General features: G+C 41.1%; 1 protein-coding gene across 2 annotated transcripts in view; it reads right to left on the reverse strand.

Moving 5' to 3' along the window:
- The window catches only part of ITGA8 (integrin subunit alpha 8), a 109752-nt gene extending 89215 nt beyond the window's left edge, over window positions 1-20537 (reverse strand). For both annotated transcript variants that reach the window (XM_083827595.1, XM_083827596.1), the window contains exons 1-8: window positions 20213-20537; window positions 20004-20128; window positions 8863-8963; window positions 6087-6210; window positions 3751-3812; window positions 2756-2801; window positions 1634-1759; window positions 470-514 (exon numbers count right to left, since the gene is read on the reverse strand). In XM_083827595.1, coding sequence (XP_083683721.1) covers window positions 470-514; window positions 1634-1759; window positions 2756-2801; window positions 3751-3812; window positions 6087-6210; window positions 8863-8963; window positions 20004-20128; window positions 20213-20391 — 808 coding nt within the window. In that variant the 5' untranslated portion in view covers window positions 20392-20537. The remainder of the gene's footprint in view (window positions 1-469; window positions 515-1633; window positions 1760-2755; window positions 2802-3750; window positions 3813-6086; window positions 6211-8862; window positions 8964-20003; window positions 20129-20212) is intronic.
- Window positions 20538-23244: the final 2707 nt, after the last annotated feature.

Genomic DNA, 23244 nt, shown 5'->3' on the forward strand with positions numbered 1-23244 from the left:
TACAGCTAACTGTATGTTTCAACATACAGAAATTTCTAAACTAGGTTGCATCTGTCCAGCCAGGTGCTGAGCTCCAGCAGCCTCTATGCTGCTGAGTAACTTGAGTACAGGCCACAGAACTGTAGAGGATTGCACAGTTGGTTCCACTCATTACTACTCATCACCAAACTGGCTAAATTCAGTGAGCTTAGCTGACTCCACCTATGATGTTGTTACAGCTCTGCAGAACAGATGCACAAGCAGGAGGACACCACAATAACAGATTCAGATGTTTAAGTTACTTAAATTCTCCTCTGGCATGCTACACCTTCTAAGGAAATATTTGCCTCTAAGAATATTGGGCACAGATAGGTTAAGTTTCACCAGTGTTTCAGGTGCATAAAAGGTATGTACCTGTGTACAGACCCAAACAGAGGAATTTAATAGGTGCACAGCCATGTGATTTCCATTTAAGTATATGGCTTCTTACCTTGTTCAGAATCTCCAGTAAATTCCCCAGCAGCCACTGAGTACCCTGTTTAAAAATAAATCACAAGCAAAAAAGATGTTAAACCATTTCTTTCCAAAAATGTGGAAGGACAATCAGATTTGTTGGCTCATCTAATCACCAGAATGTAAATTTTCTAAAATTAGTATTCTAAAACTGTGTGGGGAAAAATGGGAAAATTATCACATTATTATGACTTAATTAACTGTAGGTCTCAAAGAATAACAACACATCTAGCCTTCTTCTCCCCAGATGAGCTGCCAAAGCATTAATACTTAATACTTTCTCTGAAAAAAATGGGAGGTACTACAGTAGTTTGCCCTAACAGCTATTGACACAATTTAGGTCTTCATTACTGTCCTGCATTGTGTGAGAATCCTGTTTTAGTTCTATATGGAAGATAGATTTCCAAAGACGCAGTTGACTACCTCCTCAGGCTTTTGTAAGCCAGTGAGATAATTGATATTGACAGAGTAAAGACTTCAGGATTGTATCAGTGACTGCAATTTCAAATCTATGGGCAGAGATGAAAGGATGCATCTTTGCCTTCTAATTCCACTGCATTTTTTCTATAATAATGTGAGGCAAAAATTGTCTTGCATACAGAGATGTGTGAACATTATGCAAATTCTTAGCGAAAATAAAAGGTACAAAGAGCCCTTTTTTATTACATAATATACTCAAACAGTCTTAAATTACTTAAAAGACAATTCAAGCAAGCAATTGCAGTGAGAATAAATTGGGTATTTATGTAGTCCTGTATGAAATACTGCAGAACTGAATTTTATTGATTAAAAACTGAAATAGTCTTTAATTACTTTAAACTCAAACCATTATCTTGGAGTGAAAGAAAATAGAAATAGAAAAACTTTGTATTTGTGGTTATTTGTTTAAGATCAAATAATAAGAATCCTAATCAGCCATTTAAGATCTCAACTTCCAAAACCTGCTGGTGTGCATAACTTGAAGAATGTTCTTCATCCCGTTGAAGTCACAAGCAAACTACTGATTTGTTGTTCTACTTAAGGCATAATGTGTCTGAATCATCTCACAATTGGGACATTAGTAATTTAGGGCTTGTTTTGTCATTTATATAAGCCCCTTGCTTTTAGGACATATTGCTAACTGAAAAAGAGCTTAGCTTACCCATGTAATTGTCATCATACGTGGGCGGTGCCACTCCTGTTTGCTTCTCTCGTGCCAGTTTCCTCAGAATATCTTTGAAGGAATAATTTGCAATGATATCCGCAATGCTTGCAGTGATTACCTGACCTGAATTCAAACAGCTTCATAAATGAAAGGGACACAAAGGACAGCCACGAAATAGAGCTAGCAGAACATCAAAACAGAGCTTCAAAGGATAACATAGCACGAATGCAAAGATTAGGCATCTTCTCTCAATCTTTCTTCATCATTACCCTGAAAATCTCACAAGTACATGTAAATAAATACATCAAGGCATTGATTCTGCATTGAAAAATCACAAAAAACAACTCCATATACATTTCACAGTGCTGAATCAAACTAAAATCAAGCATTTTCAGGCTCAGCTTCTTCAGAACAGCTACCTTTTGCAGCTGTAGAATTCAAATGTAATAGACAAATGGAAGTAATTTCTTAATGGAAAATTCAAAGCCATGCATCCCCTACCAGTATAATCAATCAGATCTTCCTTTTTAATGGCTATGAAAAAACACACATCAGTGAGGCTGACAAGAGCCAAGTTGGTAGGCAGAGTCTAGGAATCAGCTACATCACAAACGTCAAAAACAGTTAGAGCAAAAATACCCTTTTTCTCCTTTACCAAAACTACTTCAGGTTTCATCTACATGAGAAACTACATCTGAGAAACTGCAGTGATGCCACATATATCCTAAAAATACGTGTAGATAGCAATAAAAGGTGGTGTTCAGAAACAAATAGTCACAAAACTTTGAAAATATTACATTTACTATACAAATATTATTTATTTTAAAAATATAAGTATTTTTAGGAAAACAGCTTATTAAACAACAAATGTGCTAAACTGCCAAGATAAAAATAGTTATTTCTGTTTGTCTCACTTTCTATATAACCTACGGTCTGAATTTTCTCTGACTTGTTTTTATGCTCAGTGGCTTCTAAACAATTCCTCTGTTGTTTAGACTTTTTGAAAATAGACCAGAGACTGGTTATCTTAAACTGAGAAAACACTGGAAATATAGAACGTTTTCCACAATACTTTATGCTTCACTTCTTAGATCAAGTTAACCAGCCAGATGAACATACCTTGCCAATAAAAACTACCAGGCCCGCCTACTATCAGGTCTCCATTCTACAAAAAGCAGAATTGAATAAAATTACACAACAAAAGAACACAACAAAATGAAGCATGCATGGGAAAAACAATTTAAATGACCAAAAGAATATCAGAACAATGATAAGGGAGAACAGTCCTGTTCAAGCAAAGGATGTAGGTACATGGATGTTTAGGAAAATCCACAGTTAAATAAAGTTAAGATCATCCTATGCATCTTCGTTTGAATGAAAGCCTATTTTCTTTTTCAGAACTAACACAGCATTCTAAAAATTGCTGATTATTTGTAAGAAAACAAAGTCAGCATAAAAGAGGTCCTTCACATTCAATGAAGCAACAGTAATGCTTTACAGAGAAATACAGCTGTGTACATTCTACAATGATGTTTTTACTACTTGCCTATTAATAGTGTGAATAACAATTGTTGCTACACAACACTGAAAACAATTCCAATGATGTGAAAGACGTGGGCTCCTAGTGCTGTAATACTGGCGAAGATAATAACAATAGCTGCAAAGTATATTCTTTGGCCCACAGTATTTTTAGTGACTCTCTTGGCATGTAAGAACAACTAGCTATTTCCCGTCAGCATTTCCTCTATCACCTCCACAGGAGAACAGTCTCAATCATTGGTCTGGCTCCAAAAGCATCCCTATACAATCTATTTTGACTTCTAGAAGACAGCAGGTGCCTGCCCATTATTTCCCGAAAGTCAGGTCTCCGGAAAGCAATGTGTGTGTGGAACACTGAGAGAGAAGCACATACAGTTTTTGCTTAATTATCTATTAAGATAGATGGAGGAGAGACAAATCTGAGTGCTGCTAACAGGTACTGATAGTGATATTTCTTTTATTAATGAAACCAGAAAGTTTGAAGCTTGCAAAGGAGGAAAGAACTTGCAACAACTTTGCAAAACTTGCCATATAAATATATTTGGTCAAAGTATTTCAGAAGCACAATCTCTCACCTTGTAAAAATCTAAGCTGAAACCTGCTTGACAAAAGCCTTGTCCTTCAGGATCTGCATTGCCTGCAATTATGAAAGAAGAAGCATTTTATTGAATTCATGGGGGCATGCAGAAGACAGTGTACACACCCCATGGAGCTGTAAGGCTGTAAATGCAAAACTATCAAATTACGTAGAAAGAAGGAGATTTTTGATTTGTTTTGTTTGTTTGTTTGTTTGTTTTAAAGAGGCAGAGCAAATCAAGGCCTTCTACAGGACACTGAACATGCAGCCTCCTCGTGAAGGTTTTGGAAAATAGGACCAGTTACTAGGGTCTTCATCCTCTCATTGCCAAGGAAGGACCCTTGTTACAACTACTAAGGATTCAGTTTGAATTTGTCTGCAGATACAAAAGTAAACAACACAACAAGGAATCCTAGAATGGTCACCACAGCCTGCTCTGCCATAAACACAGAATTAAGTGTTTACTAAGCCATTCTCAAGAAATGCTGACACAGTTGATGAGTCAGCATGGGTCAATGTTCAAACAGCATCCTGATTATCTGCACTACAGCATGGGAAAGGGGCACTTGCTCTTCACAAGGGTCACCCCTTTAACTGACACACATTTGCTCAATTGGGACTTGTGAAATATAATTTTGGATGCACATCTGTACATGCAAAAACATCCTCCCTGTTTCTGTTCATTTTTATTTCTAGTCTCCAAATTCTTACGTAATTGTACAAAGTGTGCTGGCATGTATTTTAGGGATTCCCTATGAGCACTGGCATGCTGGAAGTCTGTAGGATCAGGAAACAGAGCAATGACTACTTGAACTCTCTCGAAATGGCATCAGCTTTTGGCAAAACCCCAGTGAGACATCAGAATTACATGAAGCAGATCTTGTGGGCACCGTTTCTTTTACAAATTCAGCTTCTTTCCACATCTGTCCACCCAGGGATAAGGATTAGACAATGAAGAAATACTTGGTAGCACAACTCAGTTTAGCGCTTTTTCTGCTGCTTTATGTGTACAGATTTTCTGGTAGACTGTGGAAAGCATTACTGGGCTGTATTATCAAGCATCTGTCAGATGTCAGGAAAATCCAGCTACACAATATAATGCTGACTGTAGATATCACAGGAAAGAGACCTTTTAATTATGCAAAGTGTGTGTCTACTTTTCCTGTAAAATGCCTGGTACTTTCTTGGCAAAATAATCCACGAGAAACTTGATGGTAGGAGCACAGTTCCCAGAAGAGGAACAGTCAGAAGGTGCGATTCAAAATTAGCCCATGTGCACGTGGTTAAGAATGCTGGCTGCAATAGCAGGTTATCTGTTCAATGGGTATTGTGATAAGGGGCTATGTGCAGACTTCTCGTGCATTGGCTGGCACACACAACTTGAAAGAGCAAACCACCTTACTAAACTGAACAACATCATTACTCTACTTTGGGAGTTTCCAAAGGAAGGGATAGGCAAGCCTATCATATTTGCTGTCATACAGACATTACCCTTAGGAAAGTAACTGAATGAATAATTCTCTGATCTGTGAGTGCAGAAACTGCAGTATGCCTAGCCCAGTCCAAAGCTCAGTAAAATCACCAGATACCTCATATTGATTTTAATAATTTGGAGCATTGAGGTAATGAGAGTATTAGCAATCATTACATACACCTAGCCATAGGATGCTGAACAGGATGAACATCTGATTTAATCTGATGTGTGGCATTTTCTGCAGACTTCTAGGTAACAGCTTGGTTCTAAATACGCATGCACTGCTTTTTCCTATTCCCTAAGAAGGCCCAGAGATTGCTACCACAGTGGAGTGAAGGCACACATCATCAGAACAGCAGAGTGAGGAACAACAGTGCTAATGCATGTGGCTTTCTTCCACGCTGGAAGTCCTTCCTAAGTGAGTCAGTCACTGTGGGTGACGTTGGCACGAATGGCGATACAGGCTTGTGTGTTTCTGTGTGGGGTCTGGTCTTTTGATGGTGATCCTGTGACGAGCGATTTATACTCAGCATGAACGTGAGTAATTGGTTTAAAATGCTGTCTGGTTCTTATCTAGGTCTGTTTGTTACATTTTAAAGCCATTTAAAGTGAACCAATTATATCACATCACTGTAACTGCATGAGCTTAATTTACTTAATTTCTTCTCTTTTAATTATACAATTAAGCATCCAATTGCAGGCATACAATTCAATGTTGATTTTTCTTTAAACCCTCATCCAGTGTGATAATAACATACAGTAATTTTAATTCAACCAAGACTGTGCAAAAACTGAAAGGATGAAAACATTGAGTGAAACATCAATTCCTCCAAAACAAATTAGTTTCTATTAATACTTACTGTTGCGACAGGGTGAATATTCAGCATAGGCACTGAAGTTCTGAATTGCTACATAGCAGGTGCCAACTGGGTCCTTCTCAGGGCTATCTTTAAGCGTCCTCCAATGATATAAGGGAGCACAAGCCTATCAAAACAGAAACCATGTCACACGTACCTTTCATAAACTCCTGTACCTGACAAATGTAGTTTTTAATAAACAGTTTACAAGGATCCTCTCTGGTGTTGTATCATTCACGTAACAATTATCATAACATATTGATAGAATGAAATGCAGAACCACTGCTTCTTATAATGAAATTATAACCTGAAAAACAGTCTCATCCTTCCCTTATAGCCCTTAGCAGGTGAAATCTAACAGGGACTACAACTCACATTTAAGCGTACGTTACAAATACCTCCTAAGCCTGCTTCACAAGTAATATGCTTGCTCACTGCACAGGACTCAATCCCGTAGTTTTAAGCTGTACATTACGTGTATTAGGCTGAGGACACCCCTACTTCTGTCCTGATGTGTCTTAAGATAAAGGCCACTGCAGCAGAACTGATTTTCCTCTACTGAATCGAAGATTTGTCAGGGTGTTCTGCCACACTGCCTATCACTGCATCAGATTGTCTGCTGTCTTATGAACCCCTGGTCCAAACCTTTACAGAGGCAATATGGTTATAATGCATTTGACAGACCCTCAATGAACAATTTTTTTGTTGAATAACTTTTGGCTAGTAGACTAGTATTTCATCTTCTGTGTTCTGGTAGTGATGTTACAAACATGAAAGTCTAAGGATAAAATATATTTAAGTTATGTAGGGAGAGAGAATCTTTTTTAAAATAAATAATTATAAAACCAAAAAGATAAGCTGTCAGGTATGCAAGTCACTCTTCAGGGTCTCCTGTGCCCTAAAACTTTTCAGTTGATGGGGGTGGTGGGGCAGAGATATTACCTTCTCCCTACAACCTTTCCCCTGTAAGATACAACCAAATTCTCCATCTGCATCCTGCCCTGTTTCACTTTTGCAATCAGAAACCCATCTCCCCCTGGCAAGGCGTTGTTATTCACATTACTCTATTGGCCTTAGTTCTGCAATCAGTTCCAGTTGGACAAGCCCCTGTGCTATTCAGAGCTTACCAGTAAAGTCATAGCTTCTGCAACACCAGTTTAGGACCAGGGACCCTAAGACATGCCCCTGCCTAGAAGACCTTGCAGACTGAGATATATCAGAGAGCAAAACCAGACTGCAGCAATGAGGAATACATGCCCTGTGAGGGTGAATTGAGGTACATTCTATAGCATTGAGCAAAGTGGATTGAAACAAGAATTATACATATCATAAATGTCGACCTCATGCAGTTTACAATTAGATTTGTAGTTTAAAAAAAATTTGACAGTTTGTTGACATTTTCCCTTTCTTTCCTTTCAGTCTACAAACCTTAAAAAAAAAAAAAGAAAATTTTCTAGCACTGCTGACCAAGTTTTTGCCTGAAAAGTGTTGACTATATCTGTGTTTCAGAAAGCCTGAGGAGATATATGAGAAAGGAGACAATGTTTGGTTAGTACAGATACCACACATCACTCTGTGATGACGTTTTCAGTTCATTTGATTAAGATTCAGCAAATGGTGATAAAGTAGTATTCTATTACAGTTTGTGAATTATTTTTAGTAGAGTAAACAAAAGGAAAAATCTTCAGCTACTTCTAAGATTTAAAAATCATTGACAATTCAGAAAAGTGGCAAATACTTTCTTTGTGTAATTAACATTTAAATAGAAAGTGCACGTACAAAAGAGTGGTACATGAAGGCAATGCATATGAGATTTGAGAGCTGTGATAACACTGACACAGTATATGCTAACTCTATAACAGAGTAAGTGATGTTTTATTCATTACATGTTCCGTGTCAAAATCCCTCTCTAGGTTAACCATGAGGCATACAATTTAAGTGAAAGCACTTCCTTTTGATGCTTCCCTTATGACTATTTCTTAAGTAATAACTGGAAGTTTTAAACAAATACCAGGACACAAGTTATTGCTTTGTAATTGTAAAAATAATAAGGTATCACCAAACTATTTATTCATATCAAAATTGTTTCAGTAGTATTTCCAATGCAAACTAAAGTGCGTAAATTGTAAATATAAAGTGTCTGCATGTAAGCAACATCACCACTACCTTACTAAGCAATAAAACTACTTGCACCGTGAGGACCATTGGTCTTCAACCAATACAGAGAAAATGCTCTGCAAAACCGGAACACAGATGTTGCACTTTAACAGCAGTCATGACTTGGAGCTTTTTTATTGCGACTTTTTTGTGGCTGTTCTACCCTGTGACATAGCTGTTTGAAACAATGTAAATGTGACAAAATAGGTCAGTGCTTTCTCTTATTAATTGATCTTCAACACAGATTCTTGGCTTCCATTACATTTTACATTTATCATCCCTCATAAACCTTCATAATACAAAGTATTTTTAAGCATATAGCTATTACAGTTACTGTGTGTCTCAAAAAAGTCCGTTATTTGTTTAAAAAAAAATATTGTTTGCTTCCATAACCAATATGGCATTCCGCTATTTTGACATGGCAGCAGGATCATCTTCAAGTGATCAGTTCAACTTGATTTTACGCACTGATTTTTTACAAGCTACATACATCATCTGTTTTAAACTCTATGAGTAATCACAGACTTGCTTATGTGATCTATACACAGACAGCTATTAAAGATACACATTTGAGAAAAGATAAACATTATCTCCAAATTAATACCAAGTGCGTAAGACTTACCACAACTTTTTCTTTATGAGCTTTGACCGTTGCCCCAAACCACTGATTTGTCTTAAACTCAATTGGTTCCCTGGTGCCATTGACCTTAATTTTCCTGTTGTCTGACAAAGAAAGAAGAAGTATGTTGACAGCTTATTTTAAAAAGTATTACCTGGTGAATTACAGATACGAGTAAACAGACCAATGGGTATATTAATTACACCATATCCACTGTCATCATCCTATCAGTTGACAATTCAAAATAATTACACTTAAATTTCAGAAATAAAAAGGAAGGTGAAACTCTGTGTTACATACACAGGCAAAAAAAACCAACCAAACAAACAAACAAACAAAAACAACAACAAAAAAACACCAAACAAACAAAAATCCCAGCACATGGCCTGGAGTTTATGGTGAACACACAGGAATCTACAAAAATAAGCAAAAATCCCTAAAAACCTTTCTCATAAGTGGCAGAAACTTTCCATGTTGAAAATAAATAAATAAATAAAAAGACCACGTTCTATAATTAGTTTTTGTCAAATGTGAAATTTCTCAGCATGAATATTCAGGGCCCAACACTACTGATAGCAAAGGACTTCGTTTTTAACAGAATTACATGTGTACACATTGTCACAAGAGACAGCTTCTTAATGTTGCTTTATATACACTCTTGCAGATGTCAGCATAAGAGAAGCCATCTGGGCAAAGACTCAGGCCAATTATAATGCATTTCAGGTTTTAATAAAAAACAGACATCCCTTCCTTTCACCCTTAGTTCTCTGAAGTAAACTGATTTCCCATATGTTCGTGAGCTATGTTCTTCCCTTACCAGTCACTCCTAATGAACTTCTCAATTTATACATAAGCAAGGCATTACTCCTTTCCCCTTGTATCTGCATTCCCTTATGCTTGTTTCTGGTTCCTATCAAGAGGGATTGCACAAGAATCAATTCTTTTTATTCACTCTAAGTGAAAATAAAAACATATACTGTCTACCTTGGAACGTAGGGGAAAAAAAAAAAAGGAATCTCACATTAAATAGTATGGATATATACGCTTTTTTATTTTAAACTGAGGAAAAATGCAGCTGGTATAATTGTCACCTGTAAAAAGTCAATACTTCCTGGGATTTCCCCAACAGGCACAGAGGAGATATCTGAATCCTTTCCTAGGATGTTGGATCACTGGTTACCTCAGCCGGTGGTAATCTCATAAATTTTACAGATACAAACAGAAAGACAAATGCTTTAAACTTGGAGAAGAAGGGGACCCTACCTTTGTATTTTTCTAACAAGCATAGAAGAAAGTTGAAAAAGAACAAACCTGTGAAAGTCTGAAAAGCCTCTGAGAAAGCTTCCTTCATACAAGTATTTGTTGTTGTGCTATGCTGAAGCTAATACAGAAATCTATGCTCAGAGCACTCATAAGAGCGAGATAAATTTCAGGAATATTTAGATCTTCAAAATTCAGAAATAATAATTTAAAATTCTAGAAACTTTCACTTTTGAAATACATTTATTTAAATTAGGCATAAACTTTAAGAGTGTGGGAGACGGTGACTTTGACACTGCATTATGGCAGCTGCCAACTACCTACTTGTTGGCAACCCCACTTTTGATTATTTTTTCCAGTGAAGACAGACCATTTCAAACATAAAGAAACCTCTATTTAATTTATTTATTTGTTTTAATGCTTCAGCAGATCTGAAAATGATCAATGTCCACAGATTAGGTCTTGATAGAAACAAAGCTTTTGAAACTTGAAAATCAGCCATGGTTGGCTTACAGAAGACAATGCTAGCCTGGCTCTGAGGAGGCTCCCAACCAGTTTTCTAACTTAAAAAGAGCTTATATTTTTAATCAAAACAGCTCACTTGTCTACTGGCAAAGTATACTAAAATTTGAGATGATGTTAGGTTTCAAAACTAGGACAAGTGTTTGCAGGATTTATGAAAACCATAGCTGAATTTAGCAGTATCTGCGAGAACTGTAGTCCCCCTTAGTGGCATATGGTGTAGTATGAATCCTTTATCATGTGGCATGGGATTTTCATTATAAATTAATTAGTAAAACATCACACACATACAAATTAGTAAATAGCTTTTTATTTTTCCCTGGCTACGTGTTTTTTGACAGAAATTCTCAAATCATGCTTATTCAGGACCCTTGCTGGAGCTCTCATCATCTGCCAACTTTCTGAGGTTGTGCTTTGCAATACAGTTTAGCCTTCAGTATGTAACAACCAGCCAGTGTTTCAGACTGCTGTAAAACAGCAACTGCTTCCCCTATAACTTTATCAAAATGAAGCTACAAACACAATTAACTTGTGTGAATACATACGGACCGTCATTACTGTGCACTGACTACACTCAATTACACAGCAAGCCTCCAAATGAAGATCCTATAAATGCCCCCTCCTGAGCTAGTCAGCCACTTAGAACAGAGGGCATGATCTACTGCACAGTTCTTATCCTAAAGCAAGCACCTGAGAAGGTCAGAAGAACCATGGCCTAAAAGTACCTTTCATTTTTTTAAACTGACTATAGACAGCCAAGGAGGACCAGCTGAGAGTAGGCTAACATAAAACGTACTTGTTTAGTCAGATAAATCCCACTCCGGTTCTCAAAAAACAATGAAGTTATTTCTGTCTTTGGTAAATCCCTCAAGACTGCGCTAAGTGTTTCAAAAGATGTCTGTATCCTGACAACACCCTTAATAAGACAGCAAAATATCTCTCCTTGTGTTATTTATGGGGTTCTGAGGCCCACAGGCTACGTCTCGTCTGCTTTGCCCTCAGGCTAAGCTATACTTCTGTGAGCAGCAAAAACTTGGCTCGAATTCAGGTTGCATACAAATGTCATCTTCTCTTCTGGAGGAACATGCCTGGCCCCTTTTAGGAAGGAGTCCAGGCTATCTTGTATCACGATACATGACGCTTGCGCGAGGAGAGCAAGGCTGGAAGGCAGCAGCTGGGCCGGGCACACAACGCCTGGGCCTGCCCGCTGAGAGGCCTGGCGAGCGCCTCAGTCCCAGCTGGATTGCTTCAGGGCCAGCCCAGGAGCTCTTCCAGATGGTCAACAGTCTGGATCACTCGCAAATTTGGCTTGAACCTCAGCCCTGGAGTCACTCGTAATTGTACTGGCTAGGACTGTATTGCAGGCTAAGGCCCAGACAAGCAAGAGTATGCAAAGGGCAGAGAGATGTCTGTATTTAAATATAGGTGCATGTTAGCAGCCCCAAATCATCTCATTTTCTGCTGCAGGAGCCAAAACTCCTGTGCATTGGTACTACCCCACAAGCCAGCTTCAGAAGCAGTGCTGGAGATGGTGAAACGTGGTTCTCAAGATCAGCGTTCCTTCAGCCACTGCTATAGACTTGAGCTACCTAGGGGCTACTAAAGGGAAAGAGGCCCCTGAAATCACCAAAACAGTACCTGGACAAGCAGAAAAAAATGAGTCCAGACAGGAAAGTGCAACAGCAATGCAAAAGAACAACAGCACAGAGATTTGGTTTTAGGAAATTAAAGCCTGAACCTGGAAAAAGTGTAAATGCCAACCCATCATTTGCACATATTAAACTAAATTTGGCACTACAGGGCTTGGTCTCCTCTCAGGCACTGAATGAGTACATTATAAATTCTTTAACAGGCATGAATCAAACATCACCCTTATAAGTATTTATTTTTTGTTGTTAATTAGGAGCTGCATAAAAATATTTGCAGATACTGATAATGGCTCATTGTGGCTCATCCAGTTCTTGAAAACTAGAAGTAAAAAATTAATTATCTACTAGAATTTGAAAATACTCGAATAAAAGCAAAATACTTTAAACAAACAATACAGGAAAACAATGCTTCTAATCAAAGTAGCAAATCCAGCTATATAATGCACCTGCAACTCTTTCAGGTCAGTTCTCACTCATCATGAACTTTGTTAAGTACTGTCTTCACTGGCTCTGTGTGCGTGTGTTTGCCTGTATGTGCTGGAATGGATAAACATACATGGCCATTCATCAGGCACCTGTAGCAGGCTCAGTTACACTATGCCCACTAACCTGGGTCTAATCAGACTACATCCAGGATGGCAAATCCCTTTTAAATACCTGTTTTGATATATTTATGTATTTATGCATATCCATGTGTATAAACAAATGTATAGGGAAAATATAAAACGTAATATAGTTATTACATATATATTCATACCTAATTACATATACACAGAGTGGAGCCGAATAATCATCTCAGCCTATGCATATTTCTATAACGTGAATCTAAATACATAAACAAACCAAACATTTATATTTCTATAAATATTTATAGGCCAAGAAAAGTGAATATCCCCCTCACATGGGGCAACACCTAGAATGCTACAGTACAGTTTTGAGACACCAGTACAAGACTTGCAGTTGCTTGGCCTGAAGAAGAGAAAGCAAAGGAGGATCTCTATCATCTGTTTGCACTTCAGTCAGCGCGCTCAATAGGCAGAGAGAAGAGAGAGCCAAACTCCCACTTGAGGTACACTGCAAAAGGAAAAGAGGCAACAGATATTTGTTGCAGCAAGGGAATTTCTGATTAAATATAAATTAAATACCCTTCACAGTGAGAGTGATTAGGCACTGCAACAGTTTCTCCAGAGAGGCTGTGACATCTCCACCCTTGGGTAAATTCAGAACTTGGCTACACGTGCAAAGCTCCAAGCAACCTGCTTTAACTTGGAGATCAGCCCTGCTGCACTGGTAAGGTCATGGCTTATAGGAGGGAAGAGAGAGAGGGAAGGGTTTGTACTGGCCCCATACTCTAGAAGTGAGGTAAGAGGTGGTCTTGTCAGCCCTACCACCATGGCAGAGTGATTATTTTTGGTATCACCACCACAAAAGATTGAAATGATACCACCCATTATTAACCGAAGGTAAGCCAATAGCTTCCACAGGGCCACTGATACTAGGTCTTCAGCAGAGAGTCAGAACACAAATACAAGGCTAACCATGATCCAGGGAACCAAGCCAAGCAGTTGCATTCAACGTTAATGCTGTAAAAAAAAAAGACTCCACAGTATTTGAGACAGTAAGGACATGCAAAACCCATGCATGACGAGAAGAGCTGCCTCTATTTTTATATTTATCTGACTCTATAAACATATATTTAATTCCTATGTTGTTTTTTTTTTTTATTTTATTGTGCCTTAGATTCTATTCATATGAGTTATTTTAATTTAATAGATCATATCTAGAGAGCTTTATTTGGACTTAAATTCCATGAATTAAGAAAAAAAAAAGCATCATCAAACCCAACAGGATTTTTTGCCTAAGTACTATCTGATCAAAAACAAATTAAGACCTCGGGGCTTGAACTAACACAGCTAAGGGTATTTTTTTCCTTTCTTTAGATAATGCTGAGATTTATAAAAGAAACCCACAAGGGTCTATTATAAACCAGAGTGCCACAAGTGAACCATGAGGCTCCAGATAAGGTCTTACTGGCATAGTGACTGAAATGTGTCAACATTTCAAAGTACAACAAAGTTCTCCCTCAGCATTTTCTCTTGAGATGCAAATTCTGCTTTATAACAAGATTCTAAGTTTTCCCCAGAATCTTAGCATCTTTGCAGCTAACGATTTTTTCATGTAACTGAATCTCTCGAGTCCCACAAGACATCCTTCCCTTATACAGTATACCTGGGTTCTGTTACAATCAGCTCAACTGCCGGCCAAATTAGCTCATGTTTTTTATCAACTGCATGCTTGGCCAGGTCTGACCTATATTCCCCCTCACCTGTTCCTCTTCAGAGCCCGTTCAAATTCTCTCCAGCTAGCTTAAAAAACATAACCTATTTTTACTAAAACTGGTGAAGGTGACCGATAGCAAAGGCGACTCCAGTGAGTCCTGGAAACCTAGGGCAAGCATCTAAAATTCTGCCCTTCAGAGCTAATTTAACATTAATTAGCATCAGAACTTGTTACAGTTTGTAACAATTAAAAACTACACTACAATTAACACTACAATTAAAAATAACTATTATAATTAGTTTCTGAAATACAAAATATTAGCTTATTAACAGATCTCAAACACAACAGAGTACTTCAGGGGGCATTTAAGTTTGCTTCTGGCTGCAAGATGCCTTGAGAGAGAAGTTCCCCGGTTAATAAAGAGGGGAGAAAGATTTCATATTGCTCTCCTGCTACCTCTTCTGGCAGCCGAAAGGAAAAGCATCCAGTTTAAACGCAAGGACTTGGTAATTTTACCTCAGTGCTAAAGCAGAAAAACTCATTGTAAACCTCATTTCATAATGGAGAAACTGAAAAGGAGAAGTTGGCTTTGTGCAGGAAAGAGGAAATTCAGATCACATCTCTCTACGATAATGCCAACACTTGTTCCCCTGTTCTCCCGTTACGTTTCAAAGAGTATCGCATCCTGACAGTGCAATGCGATAGGACAGCCTCACAGAGCAGGGAAACAAGGGAGAAGAGTCTCTGCCCTTCAGTCCGTATCTCCTGGAGTAAGGGGATACTAAAAGCCCTTCCATTATACTTTATCTCACTTCCCTGCTGCAACAAGGTCGGTTAAAGCACCAGTTGTGCTCTGAAGGACAGTGCTTTCAGCTTCCTCTCAGTCTTGGCTCCAGTACCTAGATTTAGGGAGCTTTGAAGAAGTGCAAACAAGGGACTGCAGAGTCAGCACTGCATCACCAGCAGGAAACATGGAGAGTTACTGCTAAATCCCCTTCTTGGCTGCAGGCCATATCACTGGTCCACCCAAATGGGAATGTCCTGTTACGTGACTTACATATGGCTGGGCGGAATCAATTCCCAACATATGTCAAAATGTCATCCTCCTTCCCTCCTCAATTTATTTCATCAGGAGGGCTAATTATACACATAGTTTGCAGGTAAGTAACCTCAGTGCATTGGAAATGTCTGGGTTGACTGCTCTGGAGCAAAGATGGGTGACATGAGAGATTAGTGACAATCTGGGAGAAGTCTCAGTAGAACAACGTCAGTTAGGTGGCATCATAGGATGGCTTGGGTTGGAAGGGACCTTAAAGCTCATCTACTTCCAACCCCCCTGCCATGGGCAGGGACACCTCCCACCAGCCCAGGTTGCCCAAAGCCCCATCCAGCCTGGCCTGGAACCCTTCCAGGGACGGGGCATCCACAGCTTCTCTGCTATGACTTGTAGGAACGAGCTGCAGATACTCCTACCCCTCTGCTAACTCTAAGTAAGCCATCTTCTCATCAGAGCAGCTTAGCCCACACACACTGCCACATTAACACAAGTGCAGCAGCAGCGCATAGCACTCAGACCAGCTTGTACATCCTAACTACAGGCTGGGCCACAGAGAGTTCAGGAGCAGCCTTGAGTATCACCTCTAGTAGTAAGGAATCTAGTTTGTGTTTGACAGCCAGGACATGGCACTCAGAAGTAATGACACATTGTTAAAGTGTTTGCCTATCTTTCACAGGGAATTGACCAAATATTGTGTGTTCCGGTTAGGTATATGTTAGCAACCAACACAATTCCTATTTCCTCATGCAGTCTTAGTTCCTGAAGAAAAACAAAAAGGAGCAAGAGAACTTCAGAAGCCATAGGGATTTGTCTTCTGTAATTTAAGGCTTACAGGAGACAAAGGACAGAGTTTAGTTCTGAGCGTGGTGGAGGGGAGGTGAGCTGCACCTTGCCAGTGCTGCCTGTGCAGTGTCCTATCTCCGGTCCTCTGTGGAACACCTGCAGTTGTCTTGCACCAGTGTTAGGGTGGCAGGTCCAGTTAGGCTTCACATCTCTATTCTCCCTTCAGGACTTTATGGCATGGAGGATACAGAACAGCTTTCTTTAAACTAAACCTTTAGTTGTTTTTAAAATAGGAAGGTAATGATAACAGAGGGAAAAAAAAATCATCAACAAAACAGGATGAACTTTGGCCCTGCATAGACTATCTCAGCACTTACCATCCTAATATTAACCTAACCAAGGTTAAGCTTTTCGCTGAGGTGTCTGTCTTGGAACACTGTCTTGGAATCAGTAAAATAACGGGAAACAATGCATTAGTACAAAGCAATGTACTCAATGACATCATTATTTTCACAGGAATGAGATATTAATAGCGTTAAGACAAATAATATCAAAGCATTTGCAAATGAAGGAAACCTTGAAATTAGGTCTATTTTCTTTCTGGAAACAGTGCAATAACCTATACAACTACACATGAGTCTCACCAACTAGGTACCCACTTACAGACTTATTTCCACCAGCAAAACTGAGGCACTACGACGTTACAGGATGATTTGCGATGACTGCACACTACAGCACCTGCACAGGGCAACAGAGACACCCTGCTTGTGAGATAATTCCAGTCTTGCAATCAAAAAGACTACTATGCGCTCTATGCGCTTTTTTTTGGTAAAATTGTCCTAATTTACACAGTGAACCTTCTCTGTTTCTGAACTATGATGGCTGTTGTTGGCAGTAAAAGTCCAAATAACATCCAAGTGCACAGTATGTTCCCTCAACGGGAGAGCATAACTCGCATTGAACACAACATACCTGAACTACTTTTGTGTACCCAGCCCTCAAAAATGGAAGGCATATCAAAAGCCTTCATGCTCATATGCAGTTGAAGTCGGTGTTTTTCAATCAACCAACTGAATTTGTTGATGACTTGAATTTTTAGGTTACAGTAGAAATTCCACGGTTTCTATGACCTGCAGAGATTTCAAGTCTCTAACTTGGGTTGTAGTATGCGTGAATCTGCTTTTCTTTAACAAACTTTTCAGAAGTTCTCCATTGGACCCTTCGGGCTGAACAATACCGATTTAATAAATTCTTTATCTATTTGTTGGGTCACACTCCCTTTTAACTGCTACATTATTCTCTTCCTTTCTTTCTAGTTACCCTCAATTTTAGCTTCTGATGTTAATTTAAAAATACTGTTACTGATTGAGCAGGTTTTTTGTTGTTGTTGTTTGTTTGTTTGTTTTAATAATTTAATTTTGAAGCTCTTAGAGCTGAATTTCCAGTCTTCTGACAGTTCCTGGGTGTTTCTGCTTTGGGAGAAAGGATTATTTTCTGGTTAAGGCACTGGAGGAAGATAAAAAAATCCAGAGTCAGTTTGCAGGTCCATCACCAACTTCCTGTATGATATTTGACAACCCAGACTCACTTTTTTCTGTTTCTCAGAATGGATACAAAAATGGAAATTAAAATAGAAAATGGGAGTAATGGAAATTCTCAGTGATGCTGGAGGGAGAACGCATAGTGAGTACAAGGTGCCAGTCCAAGGAAGAGCCGTAATCTGAAAATACCCCTAATATTTAAAAAGGACCAGCTAACTTTCACTTGGCATACAGTGGTCAAAGGCTTCGACAGGAACTGTGTGTAACAGGCTCTTTAAAATAGCATCATCTAGGATAGAGTTCACATTGACTGCTCTGGGGGAAATGTGGAAAAGATGGAAAAATTGCTCCAGTAAGTGAAGTATTTTGGAGAGACAAAACTGACATGAAATACACATCTCTTCTTCAGTAAAGTGAATATCTAAGGCATATTAGAGATAGCCCTTATGTTGCTTGCAGTGAAGAATGGGCATTGGTACAAGCTATGCAAACCTTCCTGGGGTCCTTGTCTATGAGGGCAGCTGGCCAGCACCAAATTGTGTGAAATGACACCTGAACTGCCCTTGGTACCTGAATTGGAAAGCCAGTGGTAACACTTCAAACATGTCTGTACTGCAGTCCCACCTCCAAGTACCGTGCATTTATGTTCATACAACGGGCTTCTTGCTTAACTTCAATGTCTGCAAGTCAGGCATCTATCCAGAGGAGATACAAAATGCCTCAGACTGAAAGAACACCACCTTGGAGATGCCAAGCTCTCTGTCCTCTCTGAACAATCATGTGGCACAGTCCAAAGCCTTTTTGATGTACTTAGTCAACAGCCTGTGGTTGTGCCTTTATTCAAAGCGTAGTACCCGCAAATGGAAATCTGTGCCTACAGCATATGGAGTTGTCCTAAGCCTCTGCAGTGAACTTTTCTGAAGTTTCCCACAGGAAAGCCAGATGCCGTTCTAGGTTTCATCACTAGGTTTTCATTCATTTTTCAAAACGCCCCTTTAAAATGCAAAGAAATTTTCATTTGGTCTGAAAGTTTTCTCTTCAAACCTAAAAGTAATTTGTGTAGGTAACATATTCTACTACTGGTACACGAATTATCTAATTGTAAGATAGAAATAGAAGAATATTTGCTCAGCTAGGTTTATTAGTGTGCTAGCTCACGAAGGCACATTACAATAAAAATATTGTATGCATACCATGCCCATATATTCCCATTCATATGTAACTATATGCTCTACATCACTTCCCATGCCCAAGTAGCCACAGGCACATACAGTACTGCTTTGCAGGCTCCTGGGGCAGGAGCTCCTAGCCTGTTCAGACACGGGACGATGGGAGTCCCGAATGGAGGAGGCTGTAAACACTAACACAGTCATAGTGGGAGGGTGGCTGGGGCTGGACGGGGGGAAGAACTGCACTTACTTGCTACACTAAAGTAAGCTCTTCTAAGTTAATTTGTGCTCCTAGCCCAAGACTGAAGTGTATTGTGTTTGTATTTAAATACGACATAAAAGCTAAGATCTAATATAACCGGAAGAACCATAACTTTTGTTTAATGGCTAAACTGTCAAAGTTCGCCTGAATTAAACCGATCGGTTTTAATGTCCCTGGAAACACTAGGTTCAAATTGTTTTCAAGACCTTTAAAGAGACAACAGAAAGCATAAACAGCCTGAACTGTTTAAAATGCGTGCTCTCCCTAATTAAATAAGAACCATCTGTCTTGGGACTTTGGAAGTGGATGTGATCTATCCACACTGCGCCTAAATCTGTCTGCAGCTAGCCTCCCGTCCTGAGAGGAGGGAAGAGGGAGGAAAGCAAGGTTCTTGCTCTGCGTGAGGAACTAGACAGGCGTGCCTCGCGAGGTACCGCGACGGAGCATAACCGCACAGAATAACCTGCGATTTCCAGGAGTGGGAGAAGCGGGCGAGGCAGGGCTTGGGCAGCCCAAATAAACGAGCGAAGGCGCCGCGTTCCCCCAGCCGGGAGCACCTTTCCCTCGCCGCTGCTGGGAGGAGCGCAGGGAGGGGACCCGGCGGCGAGCCGCTTCACTTACTCGTGTTGTCGAAGGGTATCTGCCGGCAGCGTGCGGCGGGCCAGGCGCAGTGGTACACCGCTCCTCCCTGCACGATGTCCGGCTGCGACGTGTTGGCCTTGGGGGCTCCCACCAGGACGCCGACCCTGCGGAGCACGGCGCCCGGTCAGCGGGGGAGGCGCGGGGGGCTCCCTGCCCCGCCGCCCCCCCGCCGCCGGCCCCGCACTCACCTGCCGGGGTCGGGGATGTAGAAGTCCACCGAGTAGCCGAAGTAGCTGCCGGGGGGCCCGCTGTACACCGTCAGCTTCTCCTCGTCCAGGTTGAAGGCCACCGCCAGCGCTGACAGGACGAGGAGGAGGAGGAGGAGGATGAGGAGGAGCGGGCACGGCGGCTGCCGGCGGCGCAGCATCCTCGCCTCGCTGCGCGGCTCGCCCAGCCCGGCCGCAGCGCCCCGCAGCCGAGCGCAGCTGCGCGGTGCCGCGGGGGGCCGGCGGGGGAGGCTCGGCCCCGCTCACCCCACCGCCACCTCCACCTCCGCCGCCACGGCCGGCGGGCAGCGAGCCGCGCTCCGGCGCCCCCTGGCGGCCCCGCGGCCGGCGGCGGCGGCGGCGGCCCCGGGGGAGAGCGGCTGTGGCGGGGAAGCCCCGGGACCGCACGGCGGCCTTGGAGGCTCCTCAGCCCCGCGGTGCCGGCCCCGGCGCGCCTCGGCCGCGGCTGCCCCGCTGAGGGGCTCCGCTGAGGCGACGCTGTCGCTGGCGGTTGCTCCGTCGTGGAGCTGAGGGGTGGTTGTACCGCATTCACCGGGCTGTCTGAGGAGGATTTGTCACAGACAATCCACCAGTGGAGCTGGGAGAAGAAGCTGTCAGCTGGGACAGCCCCTTAGATCTGCCCTGCAGTCAGTCCCCTCAAAGCTCCGTGTGGCCAGCCCTGTCCGCAGAGTTGAGGCTTGTGCGGGCATTTCCCTCTGCTTGCAGCATGTTCTAGAGTCTGCACTGAAGGGTCTGACAGCTGAACAATGCCTTTTAATAAACTGAACACATGCAAAAAAAAGAGACTTCATTAGGTTATTATGTGACATGGGCATTAAAGAAAAAGCAAACAAACAAAATCATGCAAACAAAAAACCCAAATGTCTCACCACAGGAAAGATGTAAAGCTAACTAACCCCCCAGTTCAGAACACTTTTGAGTCATAGAAACATGGAGTGGTTTAGGTTGGAAGGGACCTTAAAGACCACCCAGTTCCAACGCCCTGCCATGGGCAGGGACACCTCCCACCACACCAGGTTGCCCAAAGCCCCATCCAGCCTGGCCTTGAACACCTCCAGGGATGGGGCATCCACAGCTTCTCTGGGCAGCCTGTGCCAGGGCCTCACCACCCTCTGAGTGAAGAATTTCCTCCTTCTATCTAACCTAAATCTCCCCTCTTTTAGTTGAAAGCCACTACTCCTTGTCCTGTCACCACAATCCCTGACACAGAGTCCCTCCCCAGCTTCCCTGCAGGCCCCCTTTAGGTACTGGAAGGCCTCTGTAAGGTCTCCCCAGAGCCTTCTCTTCTCCAGGCTGAACAACCCCAACTCCCTCAGCCTGTCTTCATAGGAGAGGTGCTCCAGTTCCCTGATCATCCTCTGGATGGCATCCCTACCTTCTGTTGTGCCAACTGCACCACACAAGCTTGGTGTCATCCACAAACTTGCAGAGGGTGCACTCAATCCCACTGTCCATGTCATTAATAAAGATACTAAACAGTACTGCTCCCAGTACCCACCCCTGAGGGACACCACTTGTCACTGATCTCCACCTGGACATTGAGCTGTTGACCAAAACTCTCTGAATGAGGCCATCATTAGCAGTTAGGAAATTCCTCTGTAAGTTTCTGTTAGTGCTTGCCTGGCTACATAAGCTTTTGTCGTGCTGAAGGGAGGTCCTTACATTCGCACAGAGGACAGCATTGCTGTGGACCTTCACCACAGCTCTGTGCAGGTGCGGATGTCATGCCTCTATTCCCATAGAAATGGCCAACTCTACTGTACTGCAAGGTACACCAATTTTTAGAAAGTTCCTCATATAAGTTCTTCTTAAAAGTAACTAAAACCAATGAAGCTGTATAACATCTTTCTTGAATTGTTCTGCCCCAGTGAGCCTGACAATAGTGTTCTAGCTGTTTTTGTTAAGAGTACGTAAAACTGCATCTGCCTGTTAATGCTCCCCTCCCCAACAAGGCTAAACGGGACATCACACCCACATCTAGAAGGGACAGTCTTATTTTTTCTGACCAACCCAAAGAAAGGGGAAAAAAAAAATTAATCAGCTCTGTTAGGACAAAAAGTGTTGTTTTTCATCATTTATAATGCAAGATGTGTCCAAAAATATCAGGGAAAGATCAGAAAAATTGAGAACATTTGTCATGAAACCCATTTATAAACATGTTCCAGTAGTGCATACCTATGAAAGCAGCTGAGAGTAGTTTGTTTTGTTCTGAGGTTCTGGTTTCTTTTCTTTTGTGTTTGTTTTATTTTAAGTGTTTTATGGTAAGATTATTCTGATAAGACTGACATTCCTGCTCACGAAAATAGAACAGTGTGTTTATTTCCAGCATTAGCTATGTGACCCTCAGCTGTCCCCACAGGCTTGTAATATTCCTTAATTCTGTTAGCTTTACAACTCGACTGACTTTATTACTCTTATTAGAGTGAAACATAACCATTGACAGTATTTGGCCATTTTACATGGAACTAGTATCACCTAGAGTTCTAGGCACCAATAAGAAACTCAGAAGTACCTCAAGGACTTGTGGGGATAATGCCTACTCTTAACAGCCATACATTTTTAAAGCAAGTGAAGGCAAATAAATGAAAGTTGTGTATCGTGATACTACTATATTCATCCCTGCCTATGTCAGGGAGGTTGGAACTGGATGATCTTTATGGTCCCTTCCAACCCAAGCCATTCCATGGTTCTGTGATTCCATTCTATGAATAGGAATTCAGCTACCGTAAACGTTGCCTTACGCTAATGTCTATTATGTTGAACTACAAAGTCTTAATAGGCTCTAGAAACTGATCTGGAGCCAAGATAGAGAGCTTTTATATAAGAGCATTTAGCCAGAGTCCAGAAGTCATTATAAACCTATTTACTCTACAGAATAACTGGGAGGTCGGATGTGGAACCAAATAATTTATACAGATAAAGTATGAGATTCACAGTGTGAACTTCTGCAGCTTACATTATATGCAGTTGGTAAGGTTAACATATCATTATGG

The sequence above is a fragment of the Anser anser genome (genome assembly GCF_964211835.1).
Source record: "Anser anser genome assembly, chromosome: 2".
NCBI lineage: Eukaryota > Metazoa > Chordata > Aves > Anseriformes > Anatidae > Anser > Anser anser.